Source organism: Tachypleus tridentatus, chromosome 8, assembly GCF_004210375.1.
Source record: "Tachypleus tridentatus isolate NWPU-2018 chromosome 8, ASM421037v1, whole genome shotgun sequence".
NCBI lineage: Eukaryota > Metazoa > Arthropoda > Merostomata > Xiphosura > Limulidae > Tachypleus > Tachypleus tridentatus.
In genome coordinates, this window is record NC_134832.1 from 119260993 (window position 1) to 119280859 (window position 19867).

Genomic DNA, 19867 nt, shown 5'->3' on the forward strand with positions numbered 1-19867 from the left:
CACTAAAAAATCAATATTACAAAAAAGACCAAAAACATTTGAATCATCACTTTATAAATAAACCGTTTTTCTCTCAATTCTCAGCGTTATAAACATAAATAAGAAACACTTGATTTATAAATTTTACTTGAAACAAAAAATCACCCAAATTATCACTTCAAACACAGTCTAATATGACATCCTTTCTAACGTGTTGTAGAAAAGTTATGAATTTGTACTAATTCTTTTGACTGGCTAAAACTTGCATACAGAAACGCCTCTCGCATAGATACTTTAGTTTAGTCCTGGGTCTGTGTCCCCTCTTTATGGTATTTTCTTATATTGACAAATTTAAATGAAATAATTTAATAGTTTCATACCATATCACTAAGGGCACTGACTGCATGTGTATAAGGTTGCCAGTGGATGATAGGTTGATGAAACTTAGGGATACTGACAGGTTTTGACGGAGACACCCTGCTGTCCAAAATAAGCTTCTGCGGAAAACAAAGCATTCAAGAAGTAAATCACTTATATAAAGAATACAAACAAAATACTTCATGTGTGAATAAGAATAAAAACTAAAGCAGTGAAAGACATTCTTAAAGCTTTCAGAAAGTGTTGATAATAAAAAAATGAACTATCTATTTCCCATTTTAAAAACTGCAATATACATATAAGTTTTGGTTTGCATTTATGTCAATGTAACATGCACATGAAACTTTAAAATATTAAAAATTAATAACTGAATGAATCCCTTCTACAGTGTATCTAAAGTGGCTGTAAAATGTTTTCTGCTTAAGCGTTTTATGAGAAATACTTGTAACTATGAAAGCACCAAAATCCTGGAAGTCTTTAACTAATTGATTTATATTTGAAAAACCAATATTCGTTTAAAACTGGTTTTTACAACTTTTATTTTTCTAAACATGTTTATAATAATTTCAATTTTGTCACAAAATACACCTGTTACTTGCACATTGTTATATCTTATGTATAAGCTTATTTGTCAATATTTTATAAGAACAATGGTCAATTATTACTTTGTCCTGAGGGTCTCTGTACTCAGGATTTTCATGTGGAGGCTTCACCATATCAAGATGACTCAAGGTTGGGGCGGACGAAGTATAGATGTTGGTCAATCCTGGCGATAAGAGAACATTTTCAGTGCTGCCCTCTGGGCTGGCAGGAGGTGACTGTTGATCATCTAATTCAATCTCTGTGTAATAAAACTCCTCCTCATGGTCATCGCAGCTGTCTGAAGGTTGAGATGTCGAATGCCTGAAGTATAAGAATCATGAATTATATGATTAAAGCTAATTTTATATTTTGTACTTAATTTTCTCGTTAAGTATTTCAGCTAAAATGTCACACTTATCTTAAATACAGAAAAAAACATACCTGCACGTAATATTTCTTTAATTGCTTTTTAGGTTTTAATAATATTTAGTTGAACTCAGGTAAGTAAGATCAACTGATATCAAACTTTTTGACAATCACGTTGGTTAATTGGTTTACTGACATAACGTGCTATCTGAAAAGTGAATTCCTATTTCCTGAAAAATATGTCAGAAATTCAATATTTCAAGCTGTTCCAGATTAGCCTCCCGCTAGTACAGCGGTATGTCTACGTATTTACAACGCTAATATCAGGGGTTCGATTCCCCTCGGTGGGCTCAGCAGATAGCCCCATGTGGCTTTGCTATAAGAAAACACACACACACACTGTTCCAGATTAAATATTTACTTTTAGCTCGCAGCAAAAAAATGTTTATCACGTTCAAGTTTGAAAATAAGCAACAATCGTTCAACTGTTAATTTTTAAAATGTATTTACATAAATCCTCTCATGTAACATGAAAAAGTTTAATTATCTTCCTGACAGCACACGAAATACTATTAAATGTAAAATAATTATAATTTGAAAAACACGTACATCCGCATTATTAATTATGCCGGCACGATTAATATTATCTTGTAATTGGAGTAAGCTACCTGCTTGAAGTAACACTAAACATGAACCTGGTAATGAGTATATCTAATTATTATTATTTTTTAAATCAAGATTAAGATGCTTTTTTTTCATCGGTTGGACATCATTGCTGTTAATGATATTTTCGGTCATAAACCCAATAACATTTACAGAGATTCGGGTTAGCTGAGAAGATTTGGGTTATTCCTAAGCTAACAGTACAATAGAATGATTGTAAATGGCGTACCTACCGTAAATGGCACATGCGTACATGCTTTTCCACATCTTCACAACGATGATACTGCCTCCCGCAACCTGGCCAGGTGCACTGGAACAAAATTCGTGTCTGAAAGCAAAACATATAAATATGAGGGAGGATGAATGAATTTTTTTGATTGGTAACTAAAACTATTAGTTCAATAAAAAATTATAATTATTTATAAAAATGCATTAATAGTACGATTCTTGTCAAATCAAAACAACCTCATAACCACTTATCTTCTCTCACAAAGCTCGATGACCTCTAAATTAACAACCAATCATGTAAGCCTCGTAACTAAATAACATTAAAATACTCCGTCTTTCATATCAGCAAAGGCTGTATATATACAGTTAAAGATAACTGTACATAAAAATTTTGAATGCTCTTCCAAATTTACATTTCAAATATCAAATACGAGCTACAAGAGTTGACGGTGGGTGGTGATGACTAGTTGCCTTCCCTCTAGTCTTCCCACTGCTAAAATAAGGGCTGCTAGCGCAGATAACCCTTGTGTAGCTTTGCGCGAAATTCAAAACAAACAAACCAGCTATAAGATAATTTTCACTTTCATCATACATCGTTACTGCTTGTCATTACTGGCCGTTTTTTCTCTCTCTTTATTGTAACCTTCAAAACGTAAACGTTATATTAAAAATATTCATCAGAACCACATCACTCAAAAACCTACTAACCCTAGTTGATCTTTCAAAAAACAAGGTTGTTAACTTGATACCGGTACTTCTAGCCGTTCGCTTAAAAGTAGGTCATGTATTTTCGCATTCGATTAACCTCGCTCTCGTTGCCATGACCTGTGCAAAAACGTATACTTGATGAATAGTCTAAATTATTATGTGTTTTTAGTGTACGAAACATAAAAAAACAACCATCTTCAAAGAGTAGTAATTAGGCGTGTGTGTTTTCTTACAGCAAAGCCACATCGGGCTATCTGCTGAGCCCACCGAAGGGAAGCGAACCCCTGATTTTAGCGTTGTAAATCCGTAGACATACCGCTTCATTAGCGGTGGGCAGTAATTAGGTACCGTATAAAAACAGTATAATATTCCATACATTAAATATAAATAATGGTCTACAACTATTCTCAAGGCGTAATGTGTAGAAAGAAATCTAAAAACAAACGTCATAAAGATGAAGAATTAGTATAAACACTACGTGTCATTACATGTAGGATTTGTGACTGAAAGTTAAGTCAACTTACTTTTACCTAAAATATAATATTAGTTTCAGGTCTTTCTTACTAGCATATGATTTGTAAACAGTTACAAAGATGCCAATTCACTAATGGGTCGCGGGTTCGAATCCCAGTCGCACCAAACATGTTCGCTCTTTCAGCCGTGGGGGCATTATAATGTGACGATCAATCGCACTATTCGTTGGTAAAAGAGTAGCCCAATAGGTGGCGGCGGATGGTTATGACTAGTTGCCTTCCCTCCAGTCTTACACTGCTAAATTAGAGACGGCTAGCGCAGATAGCCCTCAAGTAGCTTTGTGCGAAATTCAAAAACAAACAAAAAAACAACAAAGTCACTCATGGTTTTTGGTTACTTTCATATTTATTCAAATATTTGTGTGCATGCGCCAACAGTTCACTTATTATTACTGTGTCTCGAATCGTTAAAAAACGAGGACAAGGAGATATCAATATTCTGTACGCGTGTAGAATACAACGGTACATGGAAACTTTAAGGATCGTTAGCTTTATAATGCTAGAAGTTTTTATCTCTACCTTGTTTTCTTCCTTCCTAGTTTTGTGGGTCAACTGTAAACCAGCGTGACTACTTTTTTCTTTATCTCCAAGGGCATTAAAGATAAATTCACCTCCTACTAGGTGTTTCATATAAAACGAATTCTATTCTCTGTAGCCCTGCCCATCTACTCACTGTTACAGGGTTAATCAACAAAATTCAGAAACTAAAGTTAGAAAGGCACTTTAAATGGTGGTTATCTGTGAATCATTTCTTGCAAAATCAATGACAAAGTCACTAAAAAGGCACAGTCTACTGATGCGTGATGTTCTTTATACAAAGCTTTATCGCATGAAAAAAAAGAACGCAACAAAAATGAAATGAATATAAGGAGGTTACAAGCCTAACGTTGCGGGGTCAAAGTCCCAGATCAGTTTCTCTATCAAACTAGATTCACGATAGTAGTACGACAAGCTAAAATTGGCATCCATTTTAATCACCATTCACACAGCAACAAGTACAAACAGCAAACTACTAACATCACTATTAGTCAACCGTCATTATCTATACAATCAAGACAAAAACTATTTACGTGAATTTACTCGTGTTATCATAAAAAATATTAAAAGTCACTTCTTCAAAAACAGTATGCAATATATGTTCACATAATTGTTAAGTCAATAAACATTTCTTTCTAAAACTAAACAAGAGCACACTATTCAAACATTCTCGTTTACTAAAACTGTGAATATGTAACGTTCAAAACAGGGTGGTTTCATATGTTACTTATATTTTCTTCCTCACGTATTATCAAGAAAAAAAGGCCAGAATCACCAACTAGTTCGTTGCACTATTTATATACATACGTGTTAACATTCTTTACAAATCATTTGTGAATATACTTCCTGTGGTACTAAAAAGCTTAGAACAAACGATACATATAATCACGCGATTACTTCAATACTGGTTTTTTGTTTGGTTTTTGGAATTTCGCACAAAGCTACTCGAGGGCTATCTGTGCTAGCCGTCCCTAATTTTGCAGTGTAAGACTAGAGGGAAGGCAGCTAGTCATCACCACCCACCGCCAACTCTTGGGCTACTCTTTTACCAACGAATAGTGGGATTGACCGTCACATTATAACGCCCCCACCGCTGGGAGGGCGAGTATGTTTGGCGCGACGCGGACGCGAACCCGCGACCCTCGGATTACGAGTCGCACGCCTTACGCGCTAGGCCATACTTCAATACTACATCCAGGTTCAAGGGCTCACTGTGCAAAATGACAGGTGTAGCTCGCTGTCGTTTGTTAAGTTAATGAAAAAAATAATAATAAAAAAAAAATAACCATAACCGAACTAAAGATTAATATCAAAAACTTGAAGAACACTCCCCCGGACATGACCAAATACCAAATATTATTCTCAAAAAAAGTTCCACTCTCCTACTACAACACCTCACAAACATCATGAACATTTCATTAGCGACAGGGTATTACCCTGACACGTGGAAAAAAGCCATCATAACAACGATCCCCAAGAAACAAACTAACAGAACAAATCCAGATAATTTCCGCCCCATCAGTCTGTTAAGCTGCCTTGGCAAACTGATGGAGAGAATTATCTCCAACCGTCTCCTCCATTTTTGCGAATCAAACAACATCCTTCCAGAATCTCAAAATGCCTTCAGAAAAAATAGACAAACAACAGATCACCTCACACGACTCACCGAATCAATATACAAAGCTTACAACAACAATCAAGTAACCATCGGGGTATTCCTAGATGTCAAAAAAGCATTCGACAGCGTTTGGCACAATGCCATCATATACAAACTAAACCACCTACAAATAAATCCTACGATAGTCAAATGGATTTCAAACTTTTAACCAATAGAACAGCACAAGTAAAAGTCAATAAAACCATATCCAAATTATTTAATATAACGGCAGGAGTGCCCCAAGGATCAGTCCTCTCCACTTCTCTACATAATTTTCGTCAGTGACATACCTTTTCCAAATCTAACATACACACACAATTCACAATACGCAGATGACATCGCAATCTGGAGCACCTCCAGAAACCCAGTAATGGCCATCTCGCGTACAAGAATCACTAAACAACGTCTCAACATGGAGCAACAAGTGGAGGGTCGTTAAATCCGACAAAACACAAGCAATCACCTTCTATAGAAAACTAAAGAAGCAATTAAAAAATCTAGAAAAATAAATCTATCACTTGAAACACAACCATTAACATGAGCAAAACATCACATTCCTTGGCGTCACTTTCGACACAAAACTAACATGGAAAAACACATAAACAATATACACTCATCAATAAGAAAAAAGGATTTCATATCTAAAGACTATAACCGGTAAACAATCGAAATGCGCACCGAACACCATTATACAAATATACAAGGCTTACATCCGTCCACTAATAGAGTACGGATGTCAAGTAACATACAACATGTCAAACAACACACTCCAAAAATCCAAGTGCAACAAAACAAAATATTAAAATCCGCATTCAGTTTACCATCTTTACACCAACAAATTATCTACACCAAATTAGTAATTTACCAACGATAAGAGATAGAATAACAGAACTTTCTCTCAAATATTATCGAAAAGCAGAAAACAGAAACAAACTAACGGCATCACTACACAAATTATCAAGTGCACCAACAAAATACATATCACCATACAACATATTTCAAGAATCACAATCCACTCAACAAAGAGTCTAAATACATAAAAACTATGTTATTAACATGAATTCTTTTTTTCAGGTACAGGGCACACGACAGGCAAAACTTTCGGCGCCTGTCGTGTGAAAGTGGTTTTCTCAGGGTACTCAAGTTTCCCCACATCAAAATCTTCAGGCATTGGATTTCTAGATCCCAGCCCAGGCAACCTTTTGCCCGACCCAGAATCGGGCCTGTTTGATTTGATCTAAACTTGAATGAATTACATTCATGTTCACATCTACCCAACTTTTCTTTTCGAGACAGGTCCGACCTTTCCTTCTTTCCACTGCTACCTTTGCCTCCACCCAAAAGACCATTTAGTGAGACATTCCCCACCCAAAAGTCAAGAATAATAACGATAATTAATTTATTAAAATAATAATAAAAAAAAACACCACTTAATCCTAATAACAATCCACGAAAGGGACGAAGAGGAACTACAAAGTTCCTGAACACCCCAGTTGGAGAGAGAACTCTTCGGATTTCTCTCTCTCTAAACTGAACCCCTGCCACGCTAGTTTAGTTTAGTTTGTCTTAGAAACAGGTATACTGTTGTAAGGCTTTTCCTTCTTTGGACTGGTTCTTTTAAATTATTTCGTAAAAATAATAATAAGTTCAGTCCATATAATTATAAAAAATTAGTTAATTAATTTATTAAAGTTTCTACAAGCTTGTACACTTTTATAACTTATAGATCTACGTTTGTAAAAGACGTTCAAACCGAAATACCTTGATAACGGTACTATGTCAAACATGAAAATAAACGTATTTGTATATTTTCACGGCTAATTGATATATGACACTAATATAAATATCTCATTGCTCTAAACTGACTGGAAACAACTAACTGACAGGCCCTATTTATATCTTATGTATCACTTCTAAATATCTGTCGAAATTACTAAGCCCTAAACTTAGAACTTACTAGGCATTGTAGGCTTACTTTAACGCCATGTGCCCTTTAACACCTAAACTGAAGAATAAAAAAAACAAAAACCGAAATAATATTTATTTTTCGTACAGACTTTTTTTTTAAAGTTACAATACTTGGTTTAAAATTTACTTGATTTTTACATATACATTTACTACAGTTTAACTTGTACTTTTCCAGTAGAACACTAATAAGTTAGTAAAGAATTGCAGTTGCAAGCGTAACACATTACAATAAATCAATTATATGTGCTTTGTTGAGAATTTTATTCTTATTAACAACGTCAGAGCCTAGCACTTTTGGAGATTATTCTTCTGAAACAGAGTGTGACAATCTGAAACATCGAAGTGTTACGAGTCAGTTTATAATACAAAAAAAAATCGTTTCAATGTTTTTGTTCTTTCATTTCGAGTTACAGAAGTGTCCTCAATAAAAGAAAGCATTTCGGTAGTTAACACGTGAACAGCATGTAGCTGACAGTTCAGAAGACATACTCCACCTATTATTTTAAATTAGCGCTACAGTTACTATCATTAGTCGTGTGGTTTGCCGGCCGGCATAACCCAATTGCTGTTTGCTTGTGATAAGCTAAGCCTGTCTGAACAGGATGTTGGCACAGAGCCCAAACGCACACGCGTATGCAAGAACATACGAACACATGTATGAAATATATTCAGTAGAGCTAACAAATGAAATACGTCAGTAAAAACAACAACACACACTGACAAATTATTACGAGGAGCAACAACAAAAGAAGTAACACACGTCTTGCTACCGTAACAACTTGTGTTCAAGTAGACCACTTCAGCTAAATATAATTAATAAACAGAGGTTATGACACGCTATTTGAGGTTTAGTAGAAGACTGTCATTTTAAAATACCCATACGCTTTAACTGAATTAAATGCAGTAGGAAATCTACCTTCTGTTTCAGATAATAGTGCCCAATGATGTTTAATAATATATCTTACCAAATAACGTATTTAGTTTAAGAGGTATTTATAATTACTTTTTTTTTTATTCTGGCAATAATAATGTTTAATATTTTAAGAAATCAAACAGCCCAACAAATTATAATTTCAAACAATACGATGAAACTGTAACCTCGAAATTAATATATAGGTCAACTAAAGTTCATTCTTCGTTTGTCCAGTATGAAGTGGTAACAACAATGTTATTCTAAAATTGTAGGAATAAAAAAAATCAGAAACTACAGAGTATTTGGGATAAGAGGAAAATCTACATTATCCATTTCCGTATTCCACCACTCACACACTGCACTCATGAGGTGGATGCATACATACGTTAGGTGGTCGAATCCAAGGTAGACAACGCATATTTTTCTCCCTCCCAGAATTTCACAAACTTATTCAGTCCTATTCTATAGATGTTTCTTTTTGAAGCAAGATAAGACATGACCAGGATACTGCTCAATGCAGATTATCTGTTGCCATATAACACATAATGGTTTACTGATCACAGACTGTAATTAGCATTCTGGACTATAACTCGTGGATCACTTGTTGCTCTAGATATGAAAAGTCGCATCCTAGGAACTAGCGAAGTGTTTAGACTGGTCGTAGGCACTCTGTGGTTTACGAGTTACAGCTACAAGAAACTCAATGTGTTTTCAGCCTGTTTTATCGACATCAGGGAAGGTTATCCGAACTTCAAAAGCAGTTTTGTACTTGATTAGGGAAAGGATTTTCGTTTATATCTCTTTGACTGTGTTTTGCCAACATCACACGCAATGTCGACATTTTTAACCGGACCGTTTCCTACAATATGTTAGTATATTTCTTCAAAGTAATATTACACTGATTCACAAGAAATATTTTAAAACATTTTTTATTATTAAATTACGATTTATTATCTATCCACTACATATAGTACCTGTATCACTTGATTATTCTGAAGTTTGTTGTTGAAACTTAAAAATTAATGAAATCGGGAAAATGTATCTGTTACACGTTAAAACAAGAACTCTTTGAACCCAAAAGTTCAGAATTTATTTATTTCATAAATATGAGCGGCTCTGTCTAACCAGGTCTTCTATATAACACCGTATATTATCATATGCAGCCATTTATTTTGTTTTTTTTTTGCTATTGTTTTTCCATTAAATCATTGTCACTTCTTAGATAAAATGAAAACAAACTACCCGCTTTTACATATTTTTTGTCTGTCTCTCAACATAAAAACGTGATGTTCTTAGCTAAAGTCTCTGTTGTCAGTAATTTTACTTTAGATCAAAATATAATAACCAACTTTCTCACATGTATTATCAGTAAAAACTGACGTTTTCAGTAAAGACGAAATACGTTATCTGTAAGTTATGCCACTAACATTGGTTACAGAGAACGTCAAATACATGATCGTAAACGAACACCATTAGAACTTCGAACAATAAAAGGACACCTACTGACCCAACCTCGTTTTAAACGGCATAAGGTAATTAATTATATATAGTGTCATAAATAAAGAGTTCCTTTTATTGACTATTTGCGATACGTGTGAAAGAATTACATCATATCTGTATTTAGAAACTAAACTTCGCTCTTCACGAAACCACACAATCAAATGTTATCAGCTCTACATTACTAAACATCAACGTTACAGATACACTGATAGCAAAGGGATTCTTATGAATAGGTTTCACCTATCTCTCTTTGTAACCTGGCATGGTCAGGTGGTTAGGGCACTCACTATGTGAGGGTCGCGGATTTGAATCTCAAAACACGTTCCTCTTTATGCCGTGGAGGCGTTTATAATGGTCAATCCCATTATTCGTTTAGTTATGACTGGCCCAAGAGTTGTCGGTGGGTTGCGGTGATTAACTGCATGCCCTGTAAGTTTAGCACTTCAAAATTGGAAACAGTTACGGCAGAAAACATTCGAGTGACTCCACGAAATTCAAGAAACGAACTAATTGGGTATCTTTCTTTTTAGTGTTTTCTTAAACTGAACTTTTTATTACATTATACACACACCAGAAGCTTACATTAATACTTTTAACGGTTTCTTTCAGAATTCAGCCTGGAGTAAGAGAACTTTAAGCAGTCAAACAAGTCGAACGGTTTTATATGATAAAAACTGGTTACTTAAAACTACTTAGTAGAAGTGAAATAGGATCAAGTAACATGATCAGTTCGACACACTACTTGTTCTATTGAATTTCCACTAGAAAAAGTAAAATAAATCAATCAAATTTAACTGTGCATGAACCAATTCTTTTAAGTTATTGAACCTTAAGCAAATTATAAGAAACACTATCGGCAGTTTAATGAACTTTTACCGTAATAATTTTATTACACATGACAACAAATAGACATACGATAATTCACACTTCTCAACCGTAACAAACATCGTAGTACTAATTTGCTCATGCGCCACGTAAATTCAGCGATAATTCGAAAATCGTTTAAGTAACTTGTCAGTTTTCTAATGTCGGGTATTTAGAACACCTATGAAAAGTTATAAGTGGACACATGATTGACTGTACACATGTTATGTACTTAAAGTAAAATACCTTATAAGTACACTTCAGAAACCGCATTACATATATATATATATATATATACACACACTCACATGTATATAAAAGAAATATGACATGTGGTGCAAAGACAAACTACTCATGAAATTCAGATGAGTTTATTATAATAAACATTTTTGTTAACTTAGATCTGATGAAGACTTCTGCGGAGGTTCGAAGGCTACCTATCTCCAATTACAAAACAAACTATCTACAAGATATCAACTTAGTGTGAACTCGTTTTATAAAATATATTTTAATCTTGTTTAAGAACCTTCAACACCATCTGTTTACCAACATTTCTCTAACGATCACTCGTTACAATGAAAAAAAATTTTTTCGCATATAAGCTTAATAAGATAAACCCTTTCTGAAAGACCTTCAAACCCTTGGTTTCTGAAAGGTTCTCTGTTGTTGTTGTTTTTTTAATAAGTATAATATGTATGTAAAAACTGGAAAACAAAAATGATCAATATTTCTGTTTCTGAAGTGATCTAATGTAATTAATATTGCACTAATAAGTTTCTTTTACCGTGCTATTAATCAACTTCAATAAAAAAAATGTTTATTATAATGTTACTAATAATACATTGTTCTCTTTTTTTTCACTGAAAAGTAAAATCGGTTACTTCTTATGAAACTTTAAAAAAAAGAGAAAAAAGCCATTATTTATGGATATACAAATGATCCTTCCACGTGAATATCTGAATCCATAAATGTGTACATACCATAATAGTTGATTATAACAACAAAGGCTGAAAATTCACAATTTATAAAAGCATTCAAAGGCTCGGCATGGTCAGGTGGGTTAAGGCGTTTGACTCCTAATCGGAGGGTCGCGGGTTCGAACCCTCGTCTAGCTTTGTGCGAAATTCAAAAACAAGAAAATATTAAAAACTGAATTCCTTATTATCAAATGACAAAGTGAACAAACAAAGAAGAAATTAACACGTCGTTCGAATACGAAACTACTAAGCATGAATGCCAGATAGAAAAGTTACCTTCTTCTGGAGTTATTCTTAGTGCGATTAAACAGGTTGGGGTGTTTGAATACGTGAAAATACATGTGCGTACAAAACGTGCGCCAACTACACAGATGATAATTAAAAAGTAACTAGTAATTTAATTACCCCCACTTTTGCATAAAATTTACATATAATGTCACTGATAATTACAAAGTAAGATCTAAACCTATGATAGTTATAATGGATTGAAATATCACTTAAATATCTTTATTATCGAAGTCATTTTCGGCCGTAATCCCAATAATATCTCCACGAGGGTCGGCCTACTGCATAAGAAATTTAGGTTTGTCCTAAATCCACAAACTAAGCTATCAACGCTTGTTTGTTTATTTGATTAAAGTTAAGCACAAAGCACCATAATAGACTATCTTTGCTCTGTCAAGCACGGGTATCGAAACCCAGATGTGAGAGTTGAAGTACGCAGACATACCACAGTATCATTGAGGGCGCTATCAACGCAAATGTTTGTTTCGATTTTCGCGCAAAGCTACTCGAGGGCTATCTGCGCAAGCCATCCCTAATTTAGCAGTGTAAGATTAGAGGGAAGGCAGCTAGTCATCAGCACCCACCGCAAACTCTTGGGCTACTCTTTTACCAACGAATAGTGGAATTGGCCGTCACATTATAACGCCCCCACAGCTGAAAGGGCGAGCATGTTTGGCGCGACCGGGATTTGAACACGCGACCCTCGGATTACGAGTCGAACGCCTTAACACGCTTGGCCATGCCGGGCCACGCTATCAACGCAAAATAATGTTCAAAATATAAAAAAATGAATACAGTACTAACAATAAAAATATTTCAAACTTTATGGGAAATAATATTAACGAAACCAATTTTAAAGGAGAAGAGTAAAGTGGCAAACACGATATAAGCGAGAATTAGCCTGTGAAGAACAGAAACTTTCTCTAATTATAAAGTAGTTTCGACTACAGTGGCAAAATGACGTATTTCTTCTATACCATTTTAGTTGTTTTTGAATTTTAAATACACAGATACTGTTTCAAATTCCTTGATTTAAATGCTCGGCGTAGTCTGTAAGTCTTATAAAAATATTACAGGAAACGCACACCCTATTTCGATTTTATTTATCCAAAACTAATTATGTACGTGATATAAGATGTTTATTATTTAAATTAAGCGCCCTCTAGTAGTTCAGCGGTAAGTCTCGAGGCTTATAACGCAAAAAACAGGGTAATGAAACTCGTGGGGGAACAGCACAGATAACTCATTGTGTAACTTTGAACTTAATTATAAACATGACTACTTACACAGGTTAACGTTAGGCATATCACATATTACGTATTTATATACGATCCAATGTGCGTGCGTGCGTGTGTCATGCAAGTCCACCAAACCTGATGGTCGCACCCACTTTTAAGTACTAAACAAATCGTCTCTGTTCCAAGGTTTGTACAAAGGTAAAACATTTCATCTCATCCTTTGGAAAACCCGTATATTTCCTAAAAACCCCTTTTCCCAAACTGCTGGAATCACCAATTTCAAAGTGGTCCCAAACGAATCGTCTTGACCCCGAAGTTTGCACACAGTTTTAAACTTTTCATCCAACCCCTTAGGAAACCTCCGTATTTCTCGAAAATGCTTTTAAGGGGATTACCCAAAAGCGGATCCCAAATCTGACACTGATTTACATTAGATCACGTAAGTAAGTAGGCCTACTAGCAACTGTTTTCATACTTTGATTACAGAAATTAAATTTGCAGTATAGCGACAATGATCATTAAAATAAAATAAAAATAGCAAAATAATAGTTCAAGCGATAAATGTGTATGTATTATAGCGGCCCTGTAAATATGGGCGACAGACCCATGGGTTCGCTAGTGTATACACACTATTTGTAAAAATTGGTTAGTACCAAATCAACATTTTTTTGATAAAATATACTATAAATAATGGAGTTAATAACACTTTGTACGAATGATGTTCTTGGTCCTGTTCTGCCCTTGAAATTATGTATTTCATCTTTGAATGCGCTCAGTTTAACAGCTGTGATTATTAACTATTGCCTATTACTGCAATTTCTAGGAAGACTAGTGAGGCCAATCTCAGACTGCACATTTTGACAGACTTTCTACTGTAAGTGGGCGTCGAATTTACGAACGTATTAAAGAATACCAAAGGCATAAAAATTTGTTGAAGTTACATCGAGAGACTTAAAAAGAATATGATCGGGTGACACTGCTGTGATTCCAGTCTTTTAGACATATTTCTCATAAAAATAGCTATTGATTTGATAAGAAACTTGTAAACATTTTGCTTGTAAATCTTTGTCTACTTCAAATCTTTGTTTATTATCGCGCTAATGGTATCGGTTGAGCAGAGTTGAATACTAGTTGACAGTTCCACAGCATTAAAAACTGATTGGCGTTACCAATGCCCATCTATCTATCCTACACATTTTAAATCTTTTTATTTTCTTAACTACACCATACTGTATTTTATTTTCGTCAGCGTCATTCTTTCTGGATGTCAATAAGGGCCTTCCAATGATTACCGTTTTCATCTTATTAATGAAGAGCAGGTTGATATTTTGCCAATAAAGTTGGTGGGAGTTGACAAAGGGCTTTTGTCTGCGAGCTTATCAATTTTCTTGTTTAGCTTTACCTTCTATTATCTGGTATATTAACTGGCGTATTTTGTATTCGTGGTTAGTTGCTTTTAGCAATCTAGAAAAGAGTTTATTTTATTGCTTCCAGCTCTGTTCATCTGCTGCTTATGAAAGCTTGAATGCTCCACCAACGTTATGCAAAATGTTGTTCCTCCACGAGTGATAAATGTTCAACTGGCTCTGTCACTATCTTTGAAGTAGAAACCATTTGTGACCATGATGACAGTTGACTGACTGTTCACCATGATCTCGACATAAATGCTAAACGACTTTTTTCTGCTTTGCATTTTGCTAAATCTCTATATTTTCTCTCAAACTACTTCACAGATTTCAGTTGTACCAGACGTTTATTCTACAAGGCAAAATCTTAGACTTTATGGTGACAAATTATCTAATGGCTGTCTCCAGCAGCACCTCTTAGAAAATAAGCCCTTGTTTGGTCAGCATCTGCGAGAATATTGTGGAGATTGAATGTCCCAGTTTAAAATGGTTGTGACTCGATGATGGAATTCATTATCTTTACACTGCAAAGTCCAGGCGAATATATTTGCTTGCTTACAAGTTCTCTTGGTGTTCTGTGATACTGCTGAGGCTTGTAATGTGTAACCAAGCTTTGATGGGGTGGCTGAAGTACATTATTCTTAAATAGGTGTTTTGTATCCTTTCAATCCTATTTAGCTGTGCAGCAGTAAAGCTGATAAAGCTGAATGTTCCTTGTTACGTCAATGGTATATTGACGGACTTACTACGTTAAAATCTGAGTTTTCATTCCCCGTAATGGACACAACAGATGGCTTACTATAGCTTTGCTCTAAAACAAGCAAACTAATGCTGACCATTGGTGGTAAAAAATACAGAATGAAACGAATAAAAGTTTGGTAGGACATAAGTAGGTGACATTCTTCAACTTTACTTCCCATTGCAATTTTTAGTGAGATGGTCATTTTGGTAGCTCTGGTTATCATGTTGTTAGTATGATTGATGAAGCTGGGTTGTCTGTCAAAGGTCCTTCAGTAGTTCCTCCGGAGGAAAAGTAATGCCACCAAAGAATGGTGATGGTTAACTTAAATGGGTTGGGATCTGGTTTCTAGAACCATTGTTATCCTAAACGTTCTGTTGGGCGAGTTTTGCCTTTCCACAAATCGTATTCTTGAAATTTAAAAATCTCACTAAATGAATATTTATTTTTGTTTTTTCATATCCACCATTCTAACAATCATTCCACCTGTAGTGCCAATGCAGTGCCGAATATTCCGGCTAGGCTTTGCGTGAATCAAACTTATATCCACTAAACAGGTCATCTGTGGCGTTATACCTCACATATGCAGACTTTCATCACCTCAATATGTTATCATTCAAATAAACTACAATTATTCGTACACATAGTACTACATAATTAGATAATTTTCATTAGAGTGCATATAAATATTTTTATACCAAGGACAAAGGAGAGTATGTAACATTGACCAATATGAAAATGGAGATATAAAAACAGAAAATTTATTCTCTAAAGTTAAGAAACTACTACGATATGTGATGCACAATAGTTATCCAAAAGATGTTAAATGGAAAATAAAAACATACTAGAGGTGCCTCTCCAAGAATTATTTATAATGTTAAACGTCAGGGAACTATTCACGAACTTATTGTTTTTTTATATATATATATATACTAAACAGTTAAACCAGCCCTTTATTTTCTTCCCCTTGCTTTCTGAATTGCCAGTCAAGGTTATAAACGTTCTCAGACATCACGGGTCATTTACCCTGACTCTCAGACACTTACTTTACGTTTGCCTGAAAGAGGCTCTTCCATAAAAACTACTGTCTCATCCATTTCGATGCCCTCATCTGACACCTGGCCTGGTGAGGAAACGTTATTCTGTGTAGCGACAGTGTCCACGGAAAGAGAAGGGCTAGGAGGAGAAGGTGTAGTTGTCCTGGTGTCAGAGGAAGAACTGTCCCAGCCCTGAAAACCCGAGCTAGTACTACTAGTCCAGGAATAACCATATGAGCCTGGAAATAAAAGTAATAATTAAAGGATGAAAAGCAACAAAATTCCAGGGGAGACTAAAATTAAAAATAAGTGTCATTTTGACAAAATGTGAGTAAATGTTGAGAGCATTTTAAAACTAAACTATCCTTTACCTTTAGCCCCTTCCCAATGGCGGAATTAAAACGCCAGAAACAGAATTTTGATACTTATGGTGGACAGAACATAAATAGCCCATTGTGTAGCTGTTTGCTTGCCTTCAAATAAACAATCGTTTACTTTAATAACGAAAGCAACTCTTCTATGAACTCTGAAGAAAAGGGTGAAATAAATGTATGAAACGTAATTTAATCCGGTTACATTGTTAAGTATTAAATAAATCGAGCATTAAAACACAGATGAAGGAAAAATATTCTTTGTTTACGTAATTATAATAATATAAATAATACATTTTCTCTTTCCAATAATAACTAGTTTGACTGTATTTATTGATCTGGTTAGTAGTGTATTTGTGTTCGACAAATATGCACAAAATCAGTATTAACTTGTACTATATTACGTATTACTTGATATTTTGTCTTCTTTTTTTAATCGCCCTATTATCAGGGTAACAAAGAGGCATAAATGGACAACATAAATATATTTTGTACCCAGCTTATTTTATACATGGAACTTTTACAGCACAGGAAACGTAATACTTAGATTATAAAATGTTTTAACAATGAAAATAAGCATTTATTCTAAAGGCGAGTAAATATTAATTGGTAATCAAGAGGTTAAAAATAAGTAAGTTTTGAAAAACCACTTGCACATTAATCTGCTTACAAAACAATACAAAAACTAGCAAACTTTTAACTACGTCACATCTGGCTGTATTTCATGTCGATTGCATTGTTTATAGGTATGATTACAATGCATCAAGTGTATATACAAAGAAAACGTTTTCTGAAATCAAAGACTGCAAAAAAATATAAGCACGCCCTGTTGTAAATTGCATTCTTAGAAGACAAAACAATAACAAAAACAACGTAACGTTTAAAATTCCTCAATCTTAGAGAATTGCTAAACGTATTATCACGTGTGGTTTATCACGTATACAGCGTCTTCCATATGAAACACGCCTTCCTCATGTAGTTATTGGATAGAAAAGCAAACTTGTGTGATACGTCATAATATCATTACAATGAGTCTGGATGGAAAGGAGGGGTTCATAAAAAAACAAACAAACTTGTATACAAATATATTGTGTCCTTTATCCTGTTGTTTCAGTGGAACTTTAGGCAGACTACACTTCGTAGGTTTGAGAATTTTGATGAACTGCGAGTACCTGTTGAAAAAATTAGACGACCTTTTCCATTAAAATTCTAAAACCCTCTTTGTTCTGTATGTTTGTTGTTTTTTCTTTATAAATCCACCTGTTTTAAGCCTTCAAAATGTACGTTTATATACATATATAAATTACCTGTTTTAAGCCTTCAAAACGTTAATGTATTATTTTGTCATTGATAACAGAAACCTTGGAAACAAGGACTCGTGGCATGTTTTAAAATATTCAACTTAATATATTGCATTAAAAACTACTTTCTTAATACACTGCAGGTTACATAGGCTTTCAAGACACAATAAAATTGCTAAGCCAAAAAAAAAAGTGTAACGTTATTCCTTCCTTAAAGTTTTTACAAGCTTAAACACTGGAAACTTGTAGGCTGTTTACAACCATTCTAACTGTACTTTACAAATGTAAAAAAATAAACTAGTTTCTACAAATTTACAGCTAATCGATCCAATAACTAGAAATTAAATACTGACTGATTTACTCTACTGACTAGAAACAACTATATTTTCTTTGATGCTTCACTGAATTGCGTATTTATATCCAATTCCTTTGATTTACTGGGAAATTTAACGCCAAAATTTTTAGAACTTTCAACGTCTACGCCATTACACTTTTCGATCTTAACGTTATGCGCCCTCTCACTAATGTATATGTTACAAAATGAAAGAAATATAGCTTGTAACAGTACTGCAGACGACTGAGTTTATTGTAAATTATGCTATTCTATATTAATTTACATTTGTGTTTAGTGAATGTTATTTTAAGAGAAACGGTTGTTAAGAAATAGGTTTTATTATCTCTCTTTCTCTTGATATATATGTTGTTATACAGTGCCAGAAATCCTATTCATTCTTTAGGGGGAAAGAGTATAGAATGTTGACGTTTGGTTAAAGTTATAGCTACTTCACTCATTACTTAACTGGTATTTTTCAGTTTTAATTAGAATAATCAACTTTACACGTGTACCTTTAAAATAAATTATTTTATTGAAAGCGTTAAATATATTTACAATAATAACAAAAGGTAGACAGCTGTTGAAGTCGACCGTAAAACAGAAACGCATTTTCCGTTTAGCCTAAATAATAATGTTGATAGGTGCTCCAGTTTTTTATATTAATTACTAATCAACTAGAATTATTCTGTATTATATAACAACACGCAATGTCTTAAACGATAAGTTTTTTCTTTCACGATTATTCCATAGATAATGCATTAAATAATTATTTTAAGATGAAAATATAAAATGCTTTTTAGACTAGAGTCGCTTTCACCTAGTTTTATTTAGTAAGTTAATCTATACAAATAAATGTGTGATAGTCAGGAGCTGTGTATCATAAATTTCTAATCGCTCTATTTCACAATTATACCGATGACGTAAAAAACAAAATAGAGGTAGAACACGCCTGTAAAAGTGGTTTTATCGGTTTATTTTATCTGTATCAAAAAATAATTGGTTTATAATAGACTATTACATGACGCATGGAAATAACGTCACAGTTTAGTACTAACTTTAAGGCACCAAAAAAAGCGTCTTGTGATCAAAATTACGCTGCTCAAAATAATCACGAGATAAACAGTTTTCTATATTAGAGCTATGTTAAGGCACAACAATTGTTATAACTAATGTCAATGATATCCTTACGTTTATTCTTACGTAAAACAAGTGTCACACGACCAGTCAATGTGATTTCAGATCTAAATGTCTCTTGTTGAAATTTATGTCCACAATGCTTAGTTGATGTTATAAACTCTTCAGT

The 19867-nt window shown here is 34.1% G+C and overlaps 1 protein-coding gene across 1 annotated transcript in view; it reads right to left on the reverse strand.

The window, feature by feature from the left end:
• Positions 1–19867, reverse strand: part of LOC143223333 (zinc finger protein 704-like) — a 43969-nt gene that overhangs the window by 2271 nt on the left and 21831 nt on the right. The window contains exons 3-6 of the mRNA XM_076451201.1: positions 16568–16797; positions 2202–2296; positions 1023–1260; positions 360–476 (exon numbers count right to left, since the gene is read on the reverse strand). Of these exons, the coding sequence (XP_076307316.1) occupies positions 360–476; positions 1023–1260; positions 2202–2296; positions 16568–16797 (680 nt within the window). The remainder of the gene's footprint in view (positions 1–359; positions 477–1022; positions 1261–2201; positions 2297–16567; positions 16798–19867) is intronic.